This window comes from Cylas formicarius, unplaced genomic scaffold (genome assembly GCF_029955315.1).
Source record: "Cylas formicarius isolate icCylForm1 unplaced genomic scaffold, icCylForm1.1 PGA_scaffold_2__14_contigs__length_35257938, whole genome shotgun sequence".
NCBI classification, from domain to species: domain Eukaryota; kingdom Metazoa; phylum Arthropoda; class Insecta; order Coleoptera; family Brentidae; genus Cylas; species Cylas formicarius.
In genome coordinates, this window is record NW_026844319.1 from 34707902 (window position 1) to 34733593 (window position 25692).

Below are 25692 nucleotides of genomic sequence, written 5' to 3' on the forward strand. Positions count from 1 at the left end.
GCATACCCGCTATTATCTCGTTATCACTTTTCCGACTTGCCTCCTTCATTTGTTTTAGCTACTCGGTAATTGTTTGATGTCGCTTAAAGACCGGTTGCAGTTTACCGCCATTTTGCGTATTTAAATTCCGACTTATTGTCGACGAAATAATTTAGTAATAGAAAAAATCGAACCTAGATAATCTTGTTTCTATACGGGTCTCTATTCACGTAGCTAACAGAGAATGAACTTAAAATGAGGAGGATGCCAAGCTGTACAAATGTACAAAACCACTCCAAGCAGTCGATCAGATTTTTACTTATCTCTGCTGCTACTTTTACTCCGTTTAATGTGATCGAATACCTAATACCGACCTAAACAAAAGATCCGATATAAAAAAATCATTTTGCGCACCTTCGTTAATATATTCCCATTAATTTTAGTTTAAAGACCCTTTTCATTTCATTTCAGGCGGGAAAGATGGGACTGGGCCCCACGGGACACATGCCCCCGTTCTTCTGCCATAACGGCGACCCCCTGTCGCAGCCACCACCGGCCCACATGGGCATCCCCCCCTACCAGCTGGACGGGAAGGGAGGCGCGGGCGCCATGGGTGAGTACGGTGGCTCGCCACAGCCCCACCAGCCCCTCAGCCCCGCCGAGTGGAGACGCCTGGGCCCACTGCTCGCCGCCACAGGTACCCCCAGCGCAGACCCGGAAACTAAGGGTTAACCCTCGCCGGATCCGGTCCTCATGCCGGAGCCAACTTTCGACACTGCTGTTTGTTTTTTGTTGCGAATAATGGCTCTTGGTATGCCGGTACCGGATCCAGGCTCATTTCGTAGTGGTGGAGGGCAGGAGCCGATGTACGAGGTGTGTTCAAAAAGTATCGCGAATTTTGAATTTTTGCGAATTACGTATATTCGAATTTCGAATTTTTTGTGTCGTTATGTTGGTACTCATGTCTCTCATTTATGCCGACAAGCTCGGCCATTTTGAATGTTCATTTAATTGTTGACAGCTGCTTTGCTTGCACGTGTTTTGGATCGTCTTCGATTTTTACCTATTCAAAAAAATGGATCAAAGAACCTGTATCAAATTTTGTGTGAAAAACGAAATTAAGTGCGCGGATGCATTCCGAATGTTGACTGTGGCATACGGAGAAGCTACCTTGAACCGAAGCGACGATAACGCCCCTGCTCACACATCGTTGCTTGTGCGCGACTTTTTGCCCAAAAACAACACACTAATGATGCCGCAGCCACCGTATTCCCCAGATCTGGCCCCCTGTGACTTTTTCTTGTTCCGTAAACTGAAGAGGCCCATGAAAGGACGACGTTACGCTTCTCTTGACGAGATAAAGACGGCATCGAAGGAGGAGCTGAAGAAGATAAAAAAAAAAGATTTTTTGAAGTGCTTCGAAGATTGGAAAAACCGTTGGCACAAGTGTATAATATCTCATGGGGATTACTTTGAAGGGGACAAAATAGATATTCATGAATAAATAAATCATTTTTGATGGAACACAAAATTCGCGATACTTTTTGAACACACCTCGTATTTAGTGCTTGAGCAAAGTAGTTGTAGTTTTTGCGCTGGCTATTGTTCTATGGACTACGGGGGAGGGTTTTTGGAACTCACTTCACTGATAAATGATGATGAAGGGAGTGCGTTAACCTTCTGTTAATTGTCCATGGTTGGTTTTGGTTAGTTAAAAAAAAAACTACTGAATCGGGCAGCTGCTATTATGTCCTGCTGGTGTATCGTTTTTGAGTATAAAACGGGGTAAGTGCATAGTCATTTTCTATACACCAGCTATCGTAATAGTACTAGAATTAAACAAAATGTTTAAGATTCTAGTTATAAAAGAGGCACAAAATAAGGTTTCCTTAAAAACCAAAACTAAGTTAGGTGTTTCTAAAAATAAAAATGGTTTACAATTATAATTCTAAAAGAAACCTGTACTGTTAAGACTAACAGAGTTGTGAATCAAAAATAGCATAAAACTAGATGTATGTTCTTTTTTAGTATTTTTGACCAGGATTTTAATAGATTTTCTCAATTAAGTTCATTATTTAGTTAGAAATTTTGTTGCAATTTCCACTGCTTCCAAATTCTCACAAAAAAAAGAATCGAAAAAAAATGTTTAATGCCCACTTTTCACAAATTCAGTGACTCGTCGAATAATCGAATTCGTTCTTTAGTCCAAAAATTTATTTTTATTCTTGACCATTGTATGCTGTCTGTCTGTCGAATAATCGAATTCGTTCTTTAGTCCAAAAATTTATTTTTATTCTTGACCATTGTATGCTGTCTGTCTGTGTTCTGCCTTCACTTTTATCAATCTGCTATATAATTTTTTTTGTGGAAATTTTAAAATTTCAAATGTTATTGCGCATGGTGAGTCGAAGGTTTGGTCCCCGAAGACACTAAACGAAGTCTGAAAGCATACCGAGCAGGATAATGAAGCCGTTAAAATGCTGACGTCGGCTTTTACGGGCAGTAAGATCCTATAACGTGCACCGAGATTGATACCAAATGCAGCGTCTTCCGAATCGGTCGCCGCGAATGCGTATTGCTCATTCGCCTCAACTTGTTACCTTTTAATTGATGTTTTCTTGCCTTTTAACTATTCAGAAGTAACTCATTTTTATTCAATTGTCCTGGACGTTTGCGGTTTCACAGGAAATATAAGACCACATAGTATAGTTTTTACTATACGCGAGGGCGTGTACTTTCCTAGTGGATAAGGTTCAATATCCTAATTAAGAGGTCCCGGAGGAATAAAAACAGAAACTTTCTCCAATTTACAACCATACGGGGTATGCCTTAACTAATGCACCGTACAGCAGCAGGTGTTCCTATAAGCCAACATGCCAATGTTAAGAAAATGTTATTTTTTTGCACTGTAAAGCTTCAGCTGTTTTGAATGCACACTATTAATGTTGAAATTCTTCGCACCAAAAAAAAAAACGTACTCTCGTGTAGATATCCCCAGCCAATTTCTATATTGAATATTGAAACACTCCACACATTTAATCAGAATGTATTTCGCAAAGTGCGCCCTTGACGTCGCTACAACTGTTATTAATTTCTTTTTGTTGGTTAGGTTGGTTAGCTAGTGAAGTTATTATAACAATAATACGTTTATTTGCGACCCAGACTACTTACACTGATTTACAAGATTTTTTCCAAGAGGGACTGCTTATTTTTAGATGTATATGAATTTTGTCTTGCGGTCTGTTGTTAAAATAATGGATATCTTTATTTTAAATAAAGTTGTTTTTATTTTTTAATATATTTATATCGAGTTCGTAAATAAACAAACTTGGTAAGGTGAGGATACTGTATTTATGAAATAAATTTCTACTAAAAGGAGAATTCGGGACCCTGACATTGCAACTGTGCTAGAAACGCTACTCTCGACTGTATAGACCAACCCAATGGTATTATTCCCTAATACCAACAGGATTCAATGTGATAATAATATAGTTACAATAATTACTACTCATTCTTCTTCTTCTTCTTCTTATAAGATTGTAAAAACTAATATAAAAGTTGAACCATATTATTTATTGGGCAAATTTTATTTTGATTTGTAGTATCGCCCTCTAAGGCGGATAAGCTACGAGGTTCCCCGCAGCTCATATATTTTTAATCACTAGGTAAATAAAGTTCAATGTCGTAATAAAACTGTTTCGAACTTCGTAAGGCTCTTTTTAATTTTGCGCTGAAAATGACCTTTGAAACCAGTTAAGAAACCGTTTGTGTACGTCTTAAGTGTGTTGGTGTGGCGTTGCCCGTGCCTTCGGTATGCTTATCGTATTATAAAGGGGTCGTTTACATTTTTACGCTGGTTCGTATATATATACCCGCCTTTACATACCACTTCCCTGTTATTTACGACTTTTATACCATTTAAGAGGCGAGCACACGTCGTTTTCGTCTGTTGCTTGTTTTGATTTACGTTTAATTTTCCGCATAACCGCTTGCAGATTTATCAACATGACGGCATGTCGTTGGTTATCCGTATCCCATTTAAGTGTCCTTTGCGTCAAACTCTTTTGAAAACTTTAGAAATGTTATATTACTTTTATCAGTTAAAGATAACAAAATTAATTAATTAATTAAAGTATTTTTTACAAAAATTATTTTTTCTAGTCATTTATCAATAAAAAAAGTTTATACGAGTTCACTAAGGCAGTCTCACTGTGTTCCATGGTTTTAATCTTCCCCCCGCTTCTTCGCTACAATCACCAAAGTTCTCCGGAAAGAGATCCAGCTTCTTGGGGATGTAATGTATACTCTTGAAACTTGAACTAAAATTTTGTTCCACTCGAACGAGATTTAAAGGCTTCAACTTGACATGTAAGGGTTGTCGCCCGAAACCAAAGGGTCGTTGATCACGTTTTGTTTTCCTTGAATCGTAACACGTCTCTCGAAGGTCAATTTTTAACTCTGCTTTTCCAAAGGTACAAAAAACAAGGATATTTTTTCTATACACCTTGCTATCCAAGCTGAAAGTTTACCATTCTCAAATTAACCCAAATTCCTCACTGATGTTCTTCGTATTTAATTTTTTGCAAAATTAGCCGGTAAAGTTGTATAGGCAAAAACTTATATCAATTTACCTGGATCTCAAAAGCTTTTGGTTTTGGTGGAAAAACATCTAGAATAAGTTGTTCGATTTTCGGCATCATTTTTGGTATGATCAATTGCGGCTGCTCTGTGACGGTTTCATATTTCAATGGTAAAATTTAGCATTTTTAAAGTACCAGTGCTGGCACATTTGCGAAGTAACGGGTTTATTTTATTAGTACCTTGTAGAATTAATTGTACTGTCCATTTCCTTCACCTTTTGCTGTTTGGCGAGTGCTTCTTAACAATTAAAATTCTTGTTTATTAGGTTGTACTCCCCGGCCGATTGTGTTGCCGAACCATAAATATTTTATGCTGCAACGGCTGTGTGCGTGGCCCCTTGTTCGCTTGGTTTTCTCTTAAGTGACACCGGTTTACTGAGAGATACTAATGCAAAAAACAGAGTATTAGTTACGCATTAGAAGGAGTCATAACCATTACCATCTGTCACTCTATGAGACTAGGGACCGCATTTGCTTTTCATTGCTTCGGTATTCCTTGGCGAGCCTAGTAAATATTGTTTTGTTTCTTAACCTATTCTTCCTCGATTTTCTGTGACTGGCCGTCCGGTCGCCCCCATAGATAGCGTTCGGGTAATTCGTCTCGTTGACGCAACCTCGATTCTTTGGCACGGGCCATACGGCCATCACCACAGATATAGTTCGGTTGTTCTTTCTACTGGCGGCGTACCGTCGACTAGGTTGGCAAGAGTGGCGTTTTCCCTCTAATTTTTTGTGCCCGTTTAGCCTTTTAATAAAACTGGTTGTCTGAATCGTCCGGCATTTTGTACGCTAGCTTTTGAAGCTTGGGGTTGTGGCAGATTTTCTTTTGTGTGACCGATTTCTTTTTGAGCCGGTAGTGCTACCCCAATAAGAGGGGGATATGTGAATTGGTCACTAATTTATGATTTCCCATACTTTTGGATCTATTTGGAGTTTGGAATGGGAATCTTCCTCAACGAGGGATTTTGAAAAGAATTGTCATTGCCCCACATTTCCAGAAAACCCTCGAATCGAGGTAAGTTACCTTTTGGAACCATTTCGCCACCTAATCAGTGTTCCTCAATTTATGCCGATTTTATTTTAGGGTTTTTTTTTAATTGGTATTGTACGTATTGTTGCTCCGTTTCCCGCAAACCTTCCACGTGGTTTCTTCTTTCACCGGAATACCAGACCAGGCTTGGTGTCTTGCAGTGTATGCTGTCTCTTGGGTACATGTTTAGTTGTGGAGTTTCCCCTATCGAGCAGCCGGCTTTCCGGACGGACTTTGCTGGGTTAACTGAGACTGCCCACCTGCGGCTGTCCCATTGAGCCACCATTCCATCTTGGCTTGGTTCCCGGGATATTGACAGACAGCTGTGTAACGTTCGGGACATCTTGAGGTTTGGGTAGCTTAAGTGGCCTGTTCTCTTCAAGAACGGTTTGCGGAACTTATAGCCTTAAATTATAGTGTCTTACATTCTTTTGCACCGCCAAAACTTGAAGGTGAGATTTGACACTCACACCTACCACCAGGTTGAAGGAAATAAATTATTGTTCGTGATTCACTTGTTTATTTCCTTTACGGGTTGGAACCTCGGGTTGATAAGTCTACCTTTTTCGAATCACGTGGCGCCTACCTACCACCTTCCGGGACTGACCGAGGTGCCCTTCACCTCCTTCCAACCTGGCTTTGGTTTAGTATATATATATTTTTTTCCTTTTCTTCTTTATTAATTTTTCTCGGTTGTTAATGAGCTAGCCTAGGCATTGTCTTACCTCACTATTAAATTACGAATTTAATTAATTAATGCGTTTCTTTTTCACGACCCTGAGATGGAGAGGTAAGAGCTCTGGCAAACATATGAAGGTTAATTTCATCAAGAATTCCAGTGACGGGTGCTTTTAAAGTGTTATACCCATATACTATGACTCACAGATACGAGCACTACTCTATTAGCGTAGAAAGTACACCATTGTAACTGTGCATTTGTAAGCTTTTGAAAAATGTGTGCTCGAAAAAATATATTTTTCTACTCCCGTGTGTAAAATACCTTATTACGCACTGATCTAGCGTGCGGGAAGCGTCGCTTTACCACGTCAGTCTCGTTTCCCACGGATTCGAGCCACTTCGGACATTTCCGGGATTTTACCGCACCCATTTGGGAGCAATCGGATGTTTTTTGGTGTTTGTCAATTAAGTTCACTATTTTTTTTATATTTAGGTTTAAATATTACCATTACCTTTTAAATGGCTGTCCTCCGTTTATTTCATATTTGCTTACGCAATTCCACAAAACGTTATTATTTATTACTGTTGTTCTGCAACCTAATTGTTCCCGTATATCGCGAAATAGCCTGATGATGGGCATAATCTATTGAAACGTCAGGTTCAAGGAAGTAAGGAACCCCGCGGAAACAAAAATCACGAACGTGGGTTCCGTGCGGTTCGCGAATTAACAAAATAACAACCGAAGATGGACGAGTGATGATTGCTAAACTTTTTCACCTGCTCACCTGCTCCTTTGTAAATTGCTAATTGGCGGGTTCCCGACCCGTTCTCTCGCACGCTACGTAGTCTTCTACGTCTCCCCCATTTTTTTTTTTTTTTTGTTTTTCGCGCCGTCTCGTCTCGATATATTAAATAACGGCGATCGTTAACTCCGGGTTTTCCGGTGTGCACGTCAAAAGGAAAGCGGAAACGCGCGTGCATGCATTTTCTCGCGCCTGGCGACGTAATAATATGTCGTTAAGCTGAGCGGTGGGGGCGGGCGACTCGAAGATCGCAACTCTTTGCGACGTAATAAGGTTTCTCCTCGTTTCCCCGTGCTTTAGAACAAAACGCCGATAAATCCGTGTGTAATCGTCATCGGAGTGGGTTGTCGACGCATTCGGGGGTAACCTAATCCTTCGGGACGCCGCCGCTAAGGATTTTATAGATTTTTTTCCTGTGCGCTAATCGATCTTGAAATTTCCGCGTCTAAGGGTGATCCGGGACGAAGGCGGAGCGGGAGAGTGAATTGTCGAAATGGGCACACAGACGAGAAACTCAGAGAATTATGGTGATTTTCAACGTTTTTTTTTTATTTATCAATTATTTATATTGATTTGTTATTATTGTTTTGTGGTAATTTATCACTGATTTACGATTTATCGAAATATCCGGACCAGTCATTGATTTACTGATGATTTACGGCGATTTATGGTAATTTATCAGTGATTTACAATTATTTTTCAAGAAATCAATACTGCTTACGTTGATTTATTCATGATTTTCGATGATTTATGACGGTTTATTGAGAATTTTTGACGACTTACATTGATTTATCGATGGTTTACAACGATTTATCGAGAAATTCTTGCTTCTTACATCAATTTATTGGTGGTTTATGACGATTTATCGTTAACTTCTGACAACTTACGTCGATTTGTCGTTGATTTGTGGTATTTTATCCGACGATATAACGAGAAATTGAGACTACTTACATTGACTTATTCATAACTTTCAGCAATTTATGTTCTATTTAGTAAGAATTTCTGATTTGTTTATTGAAAAACTTGTGATTTTGAACATAAACTTTACTACAACAACCCAACAAAAAATGCTAATAATTGAGATTGCCATTCTGAATTTACATTTTTTATTCCCATCGAAACTAGCTAGTTAATTCTAATTGCTTCTCAAAAAATGATTGTTGGCAATAAATTTTAATGATGCATAAATTACATGGGCGTTATACCTTTTTTTTTGCGCGTTTTTCAGTTTGATACACTTTCGCTAAATGCGTTCTCACTGTGCAATTAAGCATGTGATTGATGCAGGTGTAAATTTTGCATTTTTAATTGGTTTATTGATACTGCCGTCCTAAAAAAAATACATCGCCTGTCTTTCAGTGTAGGAACTTGGATTTTTAATTATATCCTAATTTCGTCATAAAAATTAACGACCAGCATTGTGGAATAATTAGCGTAACATCCAGTAAACTACAAGTGCTTAGTTATCTTTGCACATTCTTTTTATACTACTTGTCCCCGACAGGCAAAAAACGCCACACGTCCCCCCACGGATCTCGGTCGACATACGTTGTATTATTAATTATATTTTAATTGCATCGCAAAAAAGAATTAACGGCACGAAATTCATTACGTTAAGGCCGGGGCGGGAGGGCCAATGGGGAGTTTAATAATCCTCCATGCGGCGTTAGCGACGCGCGTTCATCCCCCCCTCAACTAGTGGAACGATGTACAAAAATGAACATCGCCGTTTATTCGATAATCCGAAACTGATTAAAAAGACATTTACCGGTGTCCTTTCCTTCTTTTTTTGTCGTCCTACAATATCATCCCGGTTGACACGATGCTATTAATAAAATTGCCGGTACATATTAATAAATATTCCCTTTTGTGTCTCCGTGAGAGGGGGGTTATTTTTCATTGTGTCCACGTCAGTGTGTGTGCGTTGCTCAGATCAACAAGTCTCCATTCAGAGGCAACGCACTGTTAAGGAGGTGCCCATTGTGTCGTCGGGCTCGCCCCCTCGCCTTGTTCGAAATTTATATATACAACCCCCCACCCCCTTCCCCCGTTCTCATCGTGAAACCGATATCAATCTGTGCGGATAATGCGGGATGAGATGTACACCCTCTCTCGTTTCGGTTGCCATCGGATTCTTATTTTTTTTCGCTACGTAAGGGAAGGATCAGGGATTGAGGATGGAAAAACTGGAACCAGCCGCTACTACATAAAGTTGCCAACATTTTTCAGATGAAGAATAGTATTTTTAGAATAAAGATGAAAATAATACAGTACACTGACAAAAACTTGACAGATCTCAGACGTATTACACACACACAGACGTATTTAATTAATTTATTATTATTATTATTATATTTTTAACTTTATTTTTTGTATAAAAGTGCCTCAAAACAATTGGTATTTTTTAAAAAATTCGTTGTTTATTAATTGTAAACTTGCCCTGTCCCTTTCATCTCGCCTTGAAAAATTCTATAATATAGAAAGGTTCGCAACCCTCCTTGTTCTTGTCAGTGAAGCTGCGAATAAATTCCATTTTTCAGCCAAAACTGGATGGAAATCGGAAGCAGTTTATGATATCGAGTGAATCACACAGGGCGTTTTGTTTTTAAACATTGCGTCGTCATGGAGTTTAAATGGAACACATATTAAGGCCACAGCTTTGTCCTGCCCCCCTTTCTCCTTTCTTCTAAGTAAGAATAATGTTTATATCTCTTTTTGACTGTATGGAACAAACAAAAATTATATGCCAAAAAATTATCTTAAATTTGTTGATTTATCAAAACATTTTAAATTCCTATTGTTCATTAGGACATTCCTTATGTCTAAGGCATTGTTTGATCTGTAAGGTAGTTTAACATTCCAACTGAGATCGAGGCTGGGGTATGAAGTCAGCTCGAATTCTCCGTTTCATCCCATCCTATAAATGTTCGATCGGATTGAGGTCGGGACTGCATGCTGGCAACTGCACAACTCGAAAACCGACTTCCGTAATGTAATATTGGACGATGCTTGCGGTGTACGGCCTAGCATTGTCATGCATGCACGGTCACCAAACGTGTCTTTCAATAAATCGATTGTGGCACGAGCTGTGTGACATGTTGCGCCGTTTTGTTGAAACCACATCTCCTGGACATCGTGCTTATTCAATTCAGGAATGAAAGAGTTAGTAATCATAGCTCTATACCGATCACCATTGACTGTAACCACCAGCCCATGAAGCGCACCAAACAGTCAGTTTTTCTGGATGTAACGGTGTTTCGACATACACTTGAGGATTAGCTTCGCTCCAAATGTGGCAGTTTTGTTTGTTGACGTAGCCATTCAACCATCGATAAACAAAATTCGCTTATGAAAATCGGGAACAACGGCAATCTCGTTTTGAGCTTATTCGACGAATCTATGCCTTACTTGATGATCATTTGGCTTCAATTCTTGCACGAGTTGGGTTTTGTAAGCACGTAAACCAAGATCCTTCCGCAAAATCTTCCATAAAGTGGATGGACACAGATCCAATTCCTGTGCTCGATGGCGGATGGACTCATTCGGATCTTCCTCAATGCTACGCTCGACAGCAGCAATAGCTTCTTCTGTACGCACCGTACGGCGTCTCTGGGGATGCGAGTTATCAATAAGAGTAAACGTGGTGCGAAAACGTTCCGTGGTTAATCGAATTAACTGCTCTGATAGATGATTTTGTCGACGATAAAATGGACGTAATGCGCGATATGTATTCCGCACAGAACCAACAATTCAACCGTTGTTCAGGCGTGAGTCTATTCATGATGGATTGCCAAACCAAACTGAGAATAAATCACTTGACAGCTGTTAAATCGGTCGCCATCTTGAACAGTAATGCCAACTTAAAGTTCTATACATTGAAAAAAAACACCCGTTATTTCTATGCACGCAAGTTTACCAATACCAATAACCTGATGGAAAATAAGAATAAAAGTTGAATATAAAGTAAAAGGCCTTTCTTAGCAGTGCATTTTTTTAGTTCTATTCTAAAGCATTTGAGTTCATCAACATTCATTATCAGCTGATTAGTAATTTTGATGTCATTGTTTTATGTTGTGGTTATGTTTGGTTTGGGCGTTTACTTGTAACGGCGGCGGGCCAAATTCGAGCAGAAATCGAAATCAAAATGTCCGGTTCCGAAACCGCGTTCGTTATTCGTTTAAAAAAAAAAACCGACGACAAATTGGGGCGGCGGCGGCGGCATCGGGACACGTGGCTCGTACGTAACCACGGCCCTCCACGATAATTACGTAGTTTTTGTCATTGTCGCGACTAAAACCGAACTTCAATTGCGATTCGGCCACTCTCTCTCCCGGGCTTGGAGTGACACGTGCATTTTAGCAATTATACCATTCAACCGGCCCCCCTAATTGCTTCGCCTCTCGAGAACCACGCCGGATTCTTTTATATTTAATGCGACTCCGGGGCTGCTGGTGCTGCCAACTCTTACTTTGTGCCGGCTGGGGGACGGAAGGGGGACGAGCACGACGTGGGGAGAAATAATTGCGGGTCTCGAAACGAACGGACGCGAAAAAATACGGTTAAAATATGCGAGGCACTTCAACGTTACGTGGAACGCGGAACGGGGGGCGGGGGATTTGATGTACCGGGTGATTTTTTCCGAAAATGTGTTTTTTTTTTTTGTTTTTAGAATGTATTCCGTAGCGCACAACGCAATTTCAAGTTTAAATGTTAAATTTATATTGTTATTTTAATCCTGCTTACTTTCGAAAATCGATGAAATCGAATTTTCGAAAGTATCTGGGTTCGTATAAAAATTTTATATCTCGGTAACGGTAAGTCCTACGGGATCGCCGTTGGTACAAGGCGTCCAAAAAATTTTTTTTTCTGTTTGTTTTTTTCCTCCTTTTTAACCCTCCAGAAGAAGCAGAAGATACGGCTCTATAAACTTTTATCCAAATTCAAATTCAAAAAAACTGAAAAATGAGTCTCCCTATTATTGAAAATTTATTTAAACTGAAAGACTGTGATTCAGATCTCGCTTTTTTTATATTGTGATATAGCCCGCATACGTGGTGCGAAGAGATCCAACTCATTATGTTCAATTAACCTAGCAGTCACCTTCATTTAATGCCACTCATTTCCTTTGCAAAATATTTCCCGTAAGGTACTTGACATCTTGTAAGGCACAATTCCATATGTAAGACACTTTTTATCATGTTCATATTGAACATCGTGTTTAAAACACAAATCTTATTTTTTATTAATTAATGAGCAGTTTCCTGAGCGACCCAACGTTTTTTTTCAATGCCTACCCTTATTTATTGTTTGTGTGCAGGTCACATTGCTAGAAAATCATCTTCTTTACATTACGTTACTAATTACTAATCATTTGTAGCTTTCAGTAAAATGGAAGGCGATTAACCAGAACTTCCACAGGCCACTGTAATGCTTTTTACAAAACTTCTGGATTCATCCTGAGTCGAAAATGCTGACGTTTCGCCAATCATCTTGTTGGCTTCTTCAGAGCTTCACCGAAACTGAAGTTTTGTAAAAAGCAAAACCATTCTCGTTTATTTAAACGCGAGCTAGAGACGATACTAATAAAAATGTTTATTTACAAAATTGAAATGGTATAAAGATAAACGAAATCGTAATAGCATTTGGTAACAAAAGTGTAAATACTCGACGATACTTGATTTAATTTGCAATTAATTTTATTATAGTATTTTGGCAGCACCTGCGTTAGTTTTAAATATCAATTGAAATATCAATGAGGTGCGTAAAATGTAATAAATTTTCGGCAATTTGCCGTAAAGGTTTTATTTAATTTCTGTTTTATTTTCTTCGCTTATCCTGAGGTGATTTAAGTCGGACACCGAAAAATAAACTATAAGAAAACATCCTGTCGATTAACACACTTTGCAAACGTAATATGGCGGTCAACCTTGCCTCGCCAAATTCGAGATCGTATGGTATGAAAAAAGCGGGCACGGTCGCAACAGATCCTGAATTTTTATTGCGCATTTTAACGATAACCGGCGTCGGGATAAAACTTAACCGGGCTTTATGGCTTCCAAAATATCTGTTAAGTAATAAATACAAATATTAAAAAAAAAAAACAAGATTATTGATGTAGACAAAGGAATTAGGGAATTGATGAGCTTGGGGCTGGGTTTATAAAAAATCAATGTTTTCTGTAGTCAAGACAAGTACGATTTTTCGTAGTAATATATACAGTGGAATACGTCACGCAGAAATTAAACTATTATGTACTACTTTTGCTTTTCCTTAATAACAATAAAAATGCCTTTACTTTTAATTTTTCAAAGAAACTTCTGGATTCCTCCTGCGTCGGTTTTTGCTTAGTCGAAATTGCTGACGTTTCGCCGATCGTCCTGTCGGCTTCTTCAGAGCTTGGCTGGCTCGCATTTTACATATATCGATTGAGGGGGACGGAGCTAAATGAGAGGCATAAACACAGTCTCGGGTGACTGATTCCCATATTAGTGACGGGTAGAGACCCGAGTCTCGGTTAAGATCGTTATAGGTTTCTATAGGGTCTAGGATTTTTCGTCGGTAGAAGAATGGATTACATGCAAGAATTTTAGTTTTATAATTATTTAAAAAAATTACAACGTCTTTGGTTTAAAAAAAAAAGTGTTATGCTGCGACCCTGGTATTTCGCTAGTCATTAAAACCGCATGAGTGCCAAGTGTTCCCGTGGCGCAGATAATGACAACCCTTATTTGCGGGAGACCTATATATACGGTCACGCACCCGTGTATAATACGACGAGATGAATTGAACAAGGGGGTTGAGAGAATTCGGCACAAGACCACGGATTAATAAACCCACGTTACGAATTCTTCCGATTTTGATTGTATTTCAATTGCACTTACAGTGCCACATTTTTTTTATTCTCCTGTGTTGAAGAAGTTAGTTTTCTCCTTACTAATTTTTTTTTGAAATTCGTAGAACATTTTTTTAAGCTGTTTTCATTTTTCAACTCCAGGTACATATTTATAAGGTCCCTGACATAAAATGTCTTTTGGATGTTATCCATTCCCTTGCTTTTTTGGGAATTCTAGAATTATTCATCCTACACACATGTCTAAACCAAGTAAATTGTTTTCTTTCCACCTCTTGAATTGGCGGTTCCTATAGGACCATGATTCTTCCTACTTCCTCGTTAATTTTCTTATCTAAGCTATATTCTTCTAGGGATCTTTTGAATAGGTCGATTTCTGCTGCGTTAACTCTTCATTTTGTGAACTGTGGTTCGGATATCCACATTCTCCTGGAGATGTGTAGTAAAATATGGAAAACTCTCGAATTGCCGTAGAGCTGGACATCAATTTATATAATAAAAAATGGTTTAAATAAGGTGGAAATTAAGAAATGAATTTTTAATAATCAATGGGAGTAAAATGCAAATGCCATCAGGCAGATTTTGTTTTGTGTCAGATAGATTCATTAACATTTTAACAAAATGCCTATACTACTCATAAGTGGAGACTTTAACGCCACAGTAGGTGATCCCAGGGATGAAAGTGCGGTCGGTGGATATGGTCGTTTACGCACCTGGAGATCCACCTTATGTAGTAACATAAGTCAGTCTTAAATTGAGAATTGAGAATAGTCCCTAAGCAATCACATTCACAGATGGGAGCTGGAAACTTATATGAGGGAAATGTTGCTGCAGCTCTAATAGCATAAAATTAATGTGTCAAAAACGAGCAGAGTGACGTTTGCAGGATTGTGAAACTTCAGTTCGAAATATATTTCATTTGCAAGGAAATATATTTATTCTAAAGGACATTCTAGACGGATGACAGCAATATTGCGAATGTCTCATGTCAGCGTTGAAAAATCGAAACGCGACACATGTCGCAGGTCGGGGATATACACCTCTTATACTAAGATGTGAGGTGAAAGCTTTCCAATAATCAATCCCTTTGGTGATTCGAGTATCTACATTCTTCTGGAGATATGTAATAAAATATGGAAAACTCTCGAATTGCCGTATAGCTGGACATCAATTTATATATTGGGTTGTTCGGAAAGTCATTTCGTTTTTTTTGGGGAACATGAAAGACAGTTTTCGTATAATGAATAAATATTTTATTAAATTATATATTGGCCATTCTGGTCCAACACCTTTTGCCATCTTTCTGGCAGTAACGTAATTCCCCTCTCATAAAAGTTTTGGTCCTTGCTGGCAAAAAACTGGTTCAGGTGGTTTTTGACATCTTCATTTGAGGTAAAGGTTTTGGTATCCAAAAAATTTTGCAGGGACCGGAACAAATAGTAGTCGGAAGGCGCCAAGCTGTAAAAGTTTTTGGCGAGTGACCAAACTTGTGTGAGGTCTCGCATTATCCTGGTGGAACACTACACCCTTCCTGTTGATTAATTCGGGCCTCTTCTCTTTAAGTGAATCATTCAATTTGTCCAGTTGATGACAATAGACTTCTGAATTAATCGTTGTATTGTCCGGCAAAAGCTCAAAAAAAAACGATTCCTTTGACATCCCACCAAACGGAGAGCATCACCTTTTTTTGGTGAATGTTGGCTTTTGACACGCTTTGAGCCGGTTCATCTTTTCTGCCTTTTCGACCTCTTGCGTTTAACATTGTTGTATACAACCCATTTTTCGTCCCCAGTAATAATCCGCTTCAAAAATGGATCATTGTCTTGACGTTTGAGGAGCGAATCACACACGTCAACGCGACGACACAAATTTCGCTCCGTAAGGACATGGGGCACCCACACGTCGAGCTTCGAGGTTAAGCCCATGCCTTTCAAATGGCCATAAACAGTCGAATTCGACAAATTTAATTTCTCACCGATCTCTCGTGTGGTTATTCGCCGATTTGCATCAACTAATGCCTTTATCGCATCTTTGTCAGCTTCGACCGGCCTTCCAGACCGTGGTGCATCTTCGACATCAAAATTGCCGGATCAAAATTTTGCAAACCAGTTCTGGCACTGGCGTACTGTTAACACGCCTTCTCCACACATCCGTCAATTTTTTTCTCGCTTGGACAGCATTTTTACCTTTTCTGAAGTAAAAAAGTGAAATATGACGAAAATGCTGCTTATTGCTCTCCATATTTAAAAGGGCACCAACCAAAAACTACTGCGTAGAATTAATAGAACTTTTTCACACACAAGCCTTGCAATATCAGCTCTCCAGACATATAATGGTTATGCGGCTTAAGTGTGAAGTTGGTTTCGAAAAAACGCAATTAAGTCCCCTGACGGGAAAAAACGAAATGACTTTCCGAACAACCTTATACATAAAAAATGGTTTAAACAAAGTGGAAATTAAGAAATGAATTTTTAATAATCAATGGGAGTAAAGTGTTTCTGGAAATGATCGGCTAAAACCTTTAATCCTTCTGCAAATGCCATCAGGTAGATTTTGTTTTGTGTCGGATAGATTCATTAACATTTTAACATACAAAGTATATTTACAGCACCTCCAACTACAAAAAAGTGATATAAAATCTACAATAAATGGGTACAACAACGTAATACTGCATACATAACAAACAGTTATAAAAATGAACAAATTTTGAAGATATTGATCACAATCAAATAGTGGCCACTATTAAGAATCAGACAATATCCTTTACCACCTGTTTGTATTCCTGTACAAAATTAAAACGATGCTCCATATTTTGCCTTTAAATGGCAAATTTGTGACGGGATTTGTAATTAGGTTATATAAGCTTAGGTCAAGAGAATTTTTCGAGTTAAGGTAGTGGCATAACCATTATTTTTTGGAACAGAGGATGGCAACAGTCGCTTGAGTGCCGTTTTGCTAAATAAACAATATGGTCCTTCCAACAGAGTCTTTCATCTATAAAAATATTCAAATATTCATATTTGTTGAAAACATTAACGAGTGAACTTGATCCTCATTTAATTTTAAGCCATTGGCTGTTTTGGCATTTTCTTTTGCCTACCCTAAGAGTGTCTATATAACTAGAGAAAGTAATGGACCCACAATAGAACCCTGTGGAACTCCTTGCATTACTGTTCTTGCTTGCTTGCCTTCTGTCAGAAAGATAAAATGATATGACTGACCCTCATTGCAGTGGGTCCCAAACCGTGAAAATCTAGTTTTTCCAATAAAAGTAGTCGGCGAATGTTGGCAGCACTCCAAGTTTGCAAATTAAACTTTTCGACAGATTTTTTTTTTATTAAGAATACTGATTTTATATATTTTCGGTAGGCTGATTTCAAAAATTCTATGCATTTACGTAAGGTTTTTTTTACAAATAATAAAAAAAAAACTATATTTCTAAAATAATTTATTTTATTTTTTTCATTAAAAAAGTGGAATCCTAGTTTAAAAAAGTGACAAAAAAACTTTTCTTAGACTTTTTTGAGTGAAATCTTTGTCTTTTTGTCAGAAAGCTGCGTTGTCCGAACATTCCATTGTTTTTACATCAAGCAGTTATTTATTGATATTGACGTTCCATTTCCTGCTCCAAGATTTTCAGGAAAATAGTTCAAGTGTGAAAACAGGAAATACACTTTCAAACTCACCTTACAACCTAGACGGTGAAAGTGTTGTAACAGTTTGAACAATATTTTCGTAGTTTTTGTAGTTAGAGTTCATTTTTAATATATAGACTGCTATAAAAAAAATGACTCGATAGAGAAAAAATATGGAGGTTTTTGGGGAAAAGGGTCTTCAAAAATATGCAAATAAGCAAACAGCTTTCAAATATCAGAATCACTGTACACCTGTGTTATCAGAAAAGGCCATCAATGACCGGGAGGGTGTAATACCATACCGCTTGCGGGTTAGGAAGAATATCAAATATCTTAAGCTGCTAAAAATATTAGTTGGAGGTTGTCCGTGCCAAATTCTAACGGCACGCGACCACGCAACGCCTCGAGAGGAAGAAGAGGAAGCAACAAGTAATGAAACGTTTTCAAAATCGACGAAGAAAACGAAAAAAAAAAGCTAGCGCGGAACAAAAGCACGAGCGACGAGTAGTTGGGTCGGTGGGGCGGGGTCGGGGGGTTTCGCAAATTGGGCCAATATGACACAGGGCGCGTCTCATCGCCGCTGCGACGACGAAACTGAGCCCAGGTATTGAAGTGGCTGTCATTATCCTAATTATCCTGGTCTTTTGCATATAGCGGCGCTCTCCTTCAAAGCACTCCGAGGTGTTTTCGTAATTCGCGAGAACCCCCCGCGTCCCCCTCCCGACCGGCTCTTTGAACTTCACGAATCCAATTTTCTCCCCGTCGTCGTCGCTACTGTTTGTCCTGTTCGACGTGTTGTTGATTTTTCTTTGCAGGCGTCGGGGCGCTCGTACGCCTGAGTACTAATAACGGGGGTTTTTGACGGTTTTTCGGACAGGTTTTTGGGGTCGGTCCGTCCCGCTCCGCTTTTGGGGTTGTTTTCGGAACGCGGCCTTTGACCGACGAATTCGTCTGTTTTGCTATAACATTTCGAAAATTTGAGAATTTGACCTGCGGCGGTCGAGAAATACCTCCGGAAATTAACTTTTCAACAACTGCGGGCTTACAACAAAAATTAAAAAAACAAAATGACTATTTTACCGAGAGTTATGTAAATATAACTTTGTGTTGAAGATCTATTACCTAGATAAAGGTGACTGTGTTGCCCATCGAATCTCTATTATTATTACCCATCTATTAGGTCAGTAAATGTGTCTCTTTATCTACATTCTCCGTTGTTTCCCAACTAAACGTGTACCAAAATAAACATGACTGCATATAGCTATAGCTGTATTGAATTGACTTCTTACCGCTGATGTTTGCTAATAAAATATGATTGCGTTACCTATTTATTGCCAATTACCATTTGTTTTTTGTGTGGATTATTAATGCAATAGGATTCTATGTTCTCTAACCAGTAAATTCGTGTGATTTTATGTTGTCCATCTATTACTTGCTCTCGGTTACTTAATAAGATGTGCTGTGATTAATAAGATACGGTCATTGCTAATGAAATATAATTCTGTGTTGCCTATTACCTAAATAAATGTGACTCTATGTTGCATATCCGTTACCTAAATACATGTTTTTCATCCAATAAATTTAACTCTGTTATCCCGTATTAAATAATTATGTAAATGAACGTGTCTCTACGTTATTCGAACGTGTACGAAAGAGAAACATGACTCTATGTATATATTAAAATAAAAGTGACTCTATGTGCCTCTCTATTAGCTAAACACATTTTACCCACATCAAAGATGTCCGACTCTATCCACAACGTCTCTAAACCGATATTGCCTATTTACTCTTGTCCTAGTTTATCTTGTAAGCGTAATATGTGGCGTGACGTTTCGCGACACACATTTTATCGGTCCCCAATAACGGGTTCCGACGTTTCGCCCCCTGAATTACGGCGACATGCCGTTTCGCGATTTCGCCATGCAACTTTAATGGTGCTAGGGAAAAATTGCCGTCGATTATCGAACGGAAAAGCGGAATAAATCGGGACGCGTCGGCTTTGTTTTACGCGGTCCGAGGGTGGGACGGGTCCCCCCGGCTCCCGCCGCCCCGGTTTGCGGTTTTGCCGGCGACGCGGAAACGAATCGAACTTTTATTTTATTGTTTTAGTTTGTTCGGGGTCACGAGGATGCGCGAACAAGTTTAATAAAAACTTTTTTTGACGGAAAAAATCACTTTCCCGCGAGCGTATTGGGATGTAATATCGATTTTTTTTTGTTTTTAGTTTATGAAAAAAAAAGTTTTTATAAGTCGTAAATATGGGAGGTTTGGGCTACATTATTGTCATTTAATATTAATTAATAAAATCTAAATTCTTTGCGGACCAAATTTGCTTTCCGAATAATTAAATTATATACACATAACATACAGGCTATTCGGAAATCGAGGGCGGCAACTTGATGTTGCAAAATTGAATCCTCAAAGATTGTTACTCTTGTCGATGAGTGTTGTAAATGTGATTTTACCTAACAGGGCTTAATAAAATTTGAAAAATCCGTTAAAAATTAGTTGCTATTGACAGAGCTTATTATCCAACTGCTATTGTGATGGTCCATAAGGAATATTGAAATACTGAATATCGCCATATGCATTTTTGCTACCGAAGAGCAAATGGAAATTCAGATCAAGCACACGACGGCTTTAAATCGTGGCTTATCCCAATAGAACCATTCCATCCGCTAAGACATTCATCAACATACACTTGGTGAAAGAGGATCGCTCGATCCTGATAATATGGATAAATGGAGACCAAGGTATAAAAGAACTTGCTGCTCAGGAAAGGATTGCTTGCTACAGTACATGAAAAGGTCGAAGATCATCTTCATGCAAAATTCCCCGCAATTCTTAAATGTCATTTTGTTCGCTGACTCTGTCGTAATGGCATTGTAAATTTTCGAAATATGCAAAACCTACATAGAAAAAATGAAGGAACACATCAGCGCCGCTTGGCCGCCTCGCTCACCAGACCTTAATCTGATGGACTTTTTTTGTCAGGGTTACTTACATTGGACGAACAAGATCCACGGAGCTAATTGAAGAGAAGTAGGATGTTAATTTAAAATTAAAATTAATAGAAAATCAAAAAATAATTATTTTTGTATTGATTGTTCGCAAGGCTGTTTTGGTGATCGAAAAAAAAAAATGATATTTTTTTTGTTAAGTAGTGCTTTAAATAATGCTTTGTTTAAGATAAAGATCACTGTGAAACTGTCAAAATGGCAATTACTTGATTATTGTTAAACATGGACGGATATAAATTCAAGTAAAGTTTCAACTTTTTGGCAGGTGCAACTAAGTGAAGTTTTGTTGATTTGTGTTGTTTTAAAACACCATCAAATGTTATGAAAAGCTTTTTTGTCGAAAAACCTTTCCAAAACTCATTGCGTTCTGAAACTTGAAGATTTTAAGACGATAATTATTGTGCCTTTCTTTGAAGGCGCAATGCACTAAATTAAACCTTTAAATTTCAAATATTATTCAGTACATGAAAACATTCAACTTCGTGAAACCAGTTATTTTGATTTAAAAAATTTACAAAATTGTGTGCACACCCTGTTAATCAGTTAAGAACTTTTTGGGCGTTCCCGAAATATAAATAAAAATCGGTAATTATTATAAAATACACTTTCATAGACATATACAGGGTGTTTCAAATTATTTGAATATGGGCCAACGTTCGGCTGGAGATTTGTCATAAACAAAAAGGAGTTGTCAAAACTTCCCATAATTTAAATCAGATCTTAGAATGGAGAATGTACTGCTTTTTCTTATTTTAAGGAAGTTTATTATTTTTGTACAATTTTTTGATCAAAAAAATTGGTAATTTTTAATCTAAAATAGATAAAACTATTTATTTTTTAAATAAAGGGGACTTAATTACATTTGGCCACTATATACTCACTGCAGCTGTCGATAACCGTGTAGGTACTTTTTTGTGTATTTCTATTGTATTTTTTTGTTTATAAAACCCAAAAGTAAGTTTTTATCGGGGAAATTGATACGTTATATAGAAAATACATTACATTACATTACATTAAATATCAACATGCATATTTTATTTTTCGTGGTCAAGTTGACTACGCCCCAAAAATAAATAGGAAATTAAATGGAAATATCGGTAATTATCTAGAGAAATTGAAGTCAGCGTGAAATCAACTCGAAATATTTTATATTAATGTTGTAAGTTAAGAAAAAATTAAAAAATGGATATTTCCTTACCAATGTGTCATGTGTCGGATGGTCATTTCATAGTTTCCTTTAGAAAATAAGAATTGCCAAAATGTCAGTGGCGTGCATTGTTTTGACAATAGTATTCATGAATATAATGTAATATAATGAATAATGAATGTATCTGATTTTTTGTTGATTTTAAAAGTATTGCTACAATTGAATATTGTTGAAGATTAAATAAATTGTTTATTATTATTTTTCTATGTTTGTATGCGTAATTTGCTACAAATATTACAAACAGTATTTTCTATATTATTTCGGAGAATGCGATAAATCTCGAATTAAATAATATAAATCCATATGCGATACCGCGACCTTTTTTTTTGTAAATGACGTTGCTCATAAAAAGTTAAACGCCCGTTTTTGTTTAACAAACCATCACCGAGCGAGCAAATTCAGGCAGTACGATTTCGATACGCGCCAGGGATCAACGATCGATAGTTTTCGCGGTGTTTTTCTTTTCTTGAGCGTATGGGGTTGACGAATATGCCCTTTCCGAATGGTCGCGAAAGAAAATCCGGCAAATTAACGGCGACCGTTACATTGTGTCGTATTTTCCGCGTCGCGGCCGTCACGAAATGTGCGTAGGAAAACCGGCAAGGGAATTCCGTCCGATGAATGTCTCGAAAAAAGGGTACGCGACCGATCAGGAGTGGCGACCTCGATTCCTCTTTTGGATGGAACACTTTTCCGGTACCTTTTATGTAGTTTTCCTTTGCGCTCCATGCGTTTCGGCGAAAAACTAACCAAAACACTGTACCATAAATTTAAAAAAGAGGAGATGAAAGCAATTGAAATTGTTCCAAGTTCAACCCCTATGAAATAATATTTAGCAACTATATTAAAGTTATTAGTTCGCGTGAGACAACTATAGCGAAAAAAAATGTGTACGTGTACATAAAAATTAAAAATTGGATAGGAAAGTTTAGGACTGAACTTACTCAAAAATCACTTGCAATTTGCTTGCTGGCGGAACATTTCTTGTCTTTTTTTTTTTTGAAGTTTAATGGTCATAAAGCTTTTAAAGAAGGAGAAACGCTATTGTAAAGTTTGTAAACGTTATTGAAAAAGAGACGTCCAGTGTGGTGGTGTAGAGATAAGACCCCTAAATCTAAGGTTCAATCTGCGAACATCTGTCCGATATTTTGTTTTATTTGTCAAGTAAGGAGGACTGTTATTAAACATAATGTTGTGAAAAAATACCAAGGACGCCTATTCTGAATGTTCAACCACTTAGCGTCCTGTAGTTTGTGCGAGACCGTCTTGGCTTTTGGTTTTTGAAATAACCTGCGAACTCTAATAAAGTACTTCACCAGTCGGTATATGTTCATTCAGGAACAAGGAAATCAAATTAATACTAACAGAAAATATAAACATTTTTCTACCTCTTACCTAGATAAGTGCGTTTTTACCCAAAATCTATGTAAATGTAAAATATGCTGTATTTCATTTTTCTCTCAGCAGGTGGATTATTAATTAAATTTATTACATTCGAACTTAAGTAAGATTTCATGAAAACAGTGCGTTCCAATTTGTTCAGCCACTTTCAAAAGTCGCGATTTCTTGTTAGCAAGCTGTTGATAGCTTACTTTGGCCCAAAGTCATGCGGAATATTTTTAAAATTTAAAAATTCATTATAGTCGAATTTTAGAAACCTTAACGTTCTTCGCTGACAACAGCACTTTTGGAATAAGTTTTCAATCTGGAATACTTATTATTCTTTGCAGACAGCGGCATGTTTGGGATAAATCCCTCTGGTGTTCCAGCATGAATTATGGTGACGCGTTCGTTTTTATTTATTTAGATACACTGTTCAATAGGATAAACCCATCTGCAGAACAGGGACATAAGTAACAACTTAGAAGAAATGCAAAAATTCCTTATAAAACATGTTTCAACTTGACGTACAGAGGAAGAAAATATATCAAGCTGGAAACCTGCCGAGTTGCACAGATCGCACATTTTAAAATATTTCTGTGTTTGTTGGTTTGGTAAATTTTCTTTTGAGCTATTGCTTTGGACTACTGGGTATATAAAAACAAAATTTTTTACTCACTCAGCAATGTATATCTGACGGTTTAATTAAATCGAAACACAGAGGCGGACTGGGAATAAAATTATGAAAAATTATATGAAAGGAGTAAAAAATTAGGCGAGTAAATTAAATATTCAATAGATAAGAACCTATTTCAACAACAAAAAGAGAAAACGACCAACTACGCATAAAGTATATGCACTTAACAGAGAATAATCCTGTATATACGAAATAATCTAATTATTTCACTTGTGTACTTCTGAATTAACCGATTCAAACTTTTCAATTTTATTAACAATAGGAAATGAAAAATTTGAAAAATACCGAAAACCAACCAAAACAAAAATTCACCGACATAAAAAGTATAAAATTATATTTACTCTAAAACTCATTAAATGAAGTAAAAATTCGGAGTGAGGAGCAGAACATACATCAATTTAGTATATTTTCTCCCTCAAAACTGGGAAGCTTTATTTGTTTTTGTGCTTGTTGACCATTTTATTTTTTCGGTCGCTGCGATTAATTTGCGTTTGTTTCTGTTTCAGGACTCACCCGACCACCCATGTACCCTTTTTCTGCTGGCCAGTATCCCTACCCCATGCTCAGCCCGGAAATGTCGGCGCAGGTTGCCACCTGGTAAGCAAAAAAATTTCGTGCCGCGCGGAGTATAGTCGCCCCCTATCACTGCTCCCGTACAAGTGTAAATAGTTTCTAATGGGATCTGACCATTAGGGGCACAATGGGGCACTCACACTCGAGTCTGGGCGCAACAGTTTGCAAAATTGCGTGTGCGGTGGTGGTATTATAATATACAAGAGCGAGGGTGGTGTTAGGCTTTTGGGAACGCTTCTAAGGGGTTCTTGACGACTATTAACGAGTATGAGTTGATATCTATCCGGCTTCGCGGACTATCCCATCCGACTAGGGGGGCTAAAATTGGACGCTGGATAATCAAAACACAGGTTTTTAAGTTCTATTAATTTTCATACACAATGAATGCATGAAAAACCTAGATTAAACTCGTGAAAATTTACATGTATTATAATATGTATATTTATTTATTTATTTATTTAATTTATTACTCAAGTTGTCTTCGATATTATGACAAGGAAACTTAGGTTTTTGGGGTTTTCAAAATTCTGTTTTTCACGTAACATGTAGGTGGCGCTAGTTAACCGCGATAACTCCTCTAATTAATTTTTCAAAGATCCACAGGCTACCGTAATGCTTTTTACAAAACTTCTGGATTCCTCCTGATCCGTCTGAAGAAGCCAACAGGATGATTGGCGCGACGTCAGCAATTTCGACTAAGCAAAAATCGACGCAGGAGGAATCCAGAAGTTTTGTAGAAAACTCCTCTAATTGTCTTTTTTGTGAGTACAGTTCCATTTTGTTTTATTGAAAACTTATAGAGATTTTGAAGAAAGAAAGCATACTACATTCATTTCAATTAAAAAACAGCTTTCGGATATTTGTATTGCTAATTAAGTCGCTGTGCTCAAAAACAGGTTAGTAGACTTTGAAAAGAAATGAGCATGGCAATACCTCACGCATTTTTTAAATTAAATTCTTTCAAGTGATACTGTGTGAACAAGGAAAACGCATTTCAAAAGGTATTATAGAATTCTGGGTGCTATTTAATCCTCCTGGATTCCTGCATCCGACTGGAATCCTGCAGACGTTTCGCCAAAATCTCACTTGGCATATTCAATGCTCGCGCTCCGAAAATAGTGATCGAAGTGTTTTCGGAGCGCGAGCATTGAAGATGCCAAGTGAGATTTTGGCGAAACGTCTGCAGGATGCCAGTCGGAT

The 25692-nt window shown here is 37.8% G+C and overlaps 1 protein-coding gene across 5 annotated transcripts in view; it reads left to right on the top strand.

The window, feature by feature from the left end:
- Positions 1-25692, top strand: part of LOC132698714 (protein pangolin, isoforms A/H/I/S) — a 252278-nt gene that overhangs the window by 203191 nt on the left and 23395 nt on the right. For 3 of the 5 annotated variants that reach the window (XM_060664916.1, XM_060664917.1, XM_060664918.1), the window contains exons 4-5: positions 451-676; positions 24426-24516. In XM_060664916.1, coding sequence (XP_060520899.1) covers positions 451-676; positions 24426-24516 — 317 coding nt within the window. The remainder of the gene's footprint in view (positions 1-450; positions 677-24425; positions 24517-25692) is intronic. The other 2 variants (XM_060664920.1, XM_060664919.1) reach the window with 1 other exon arrangement.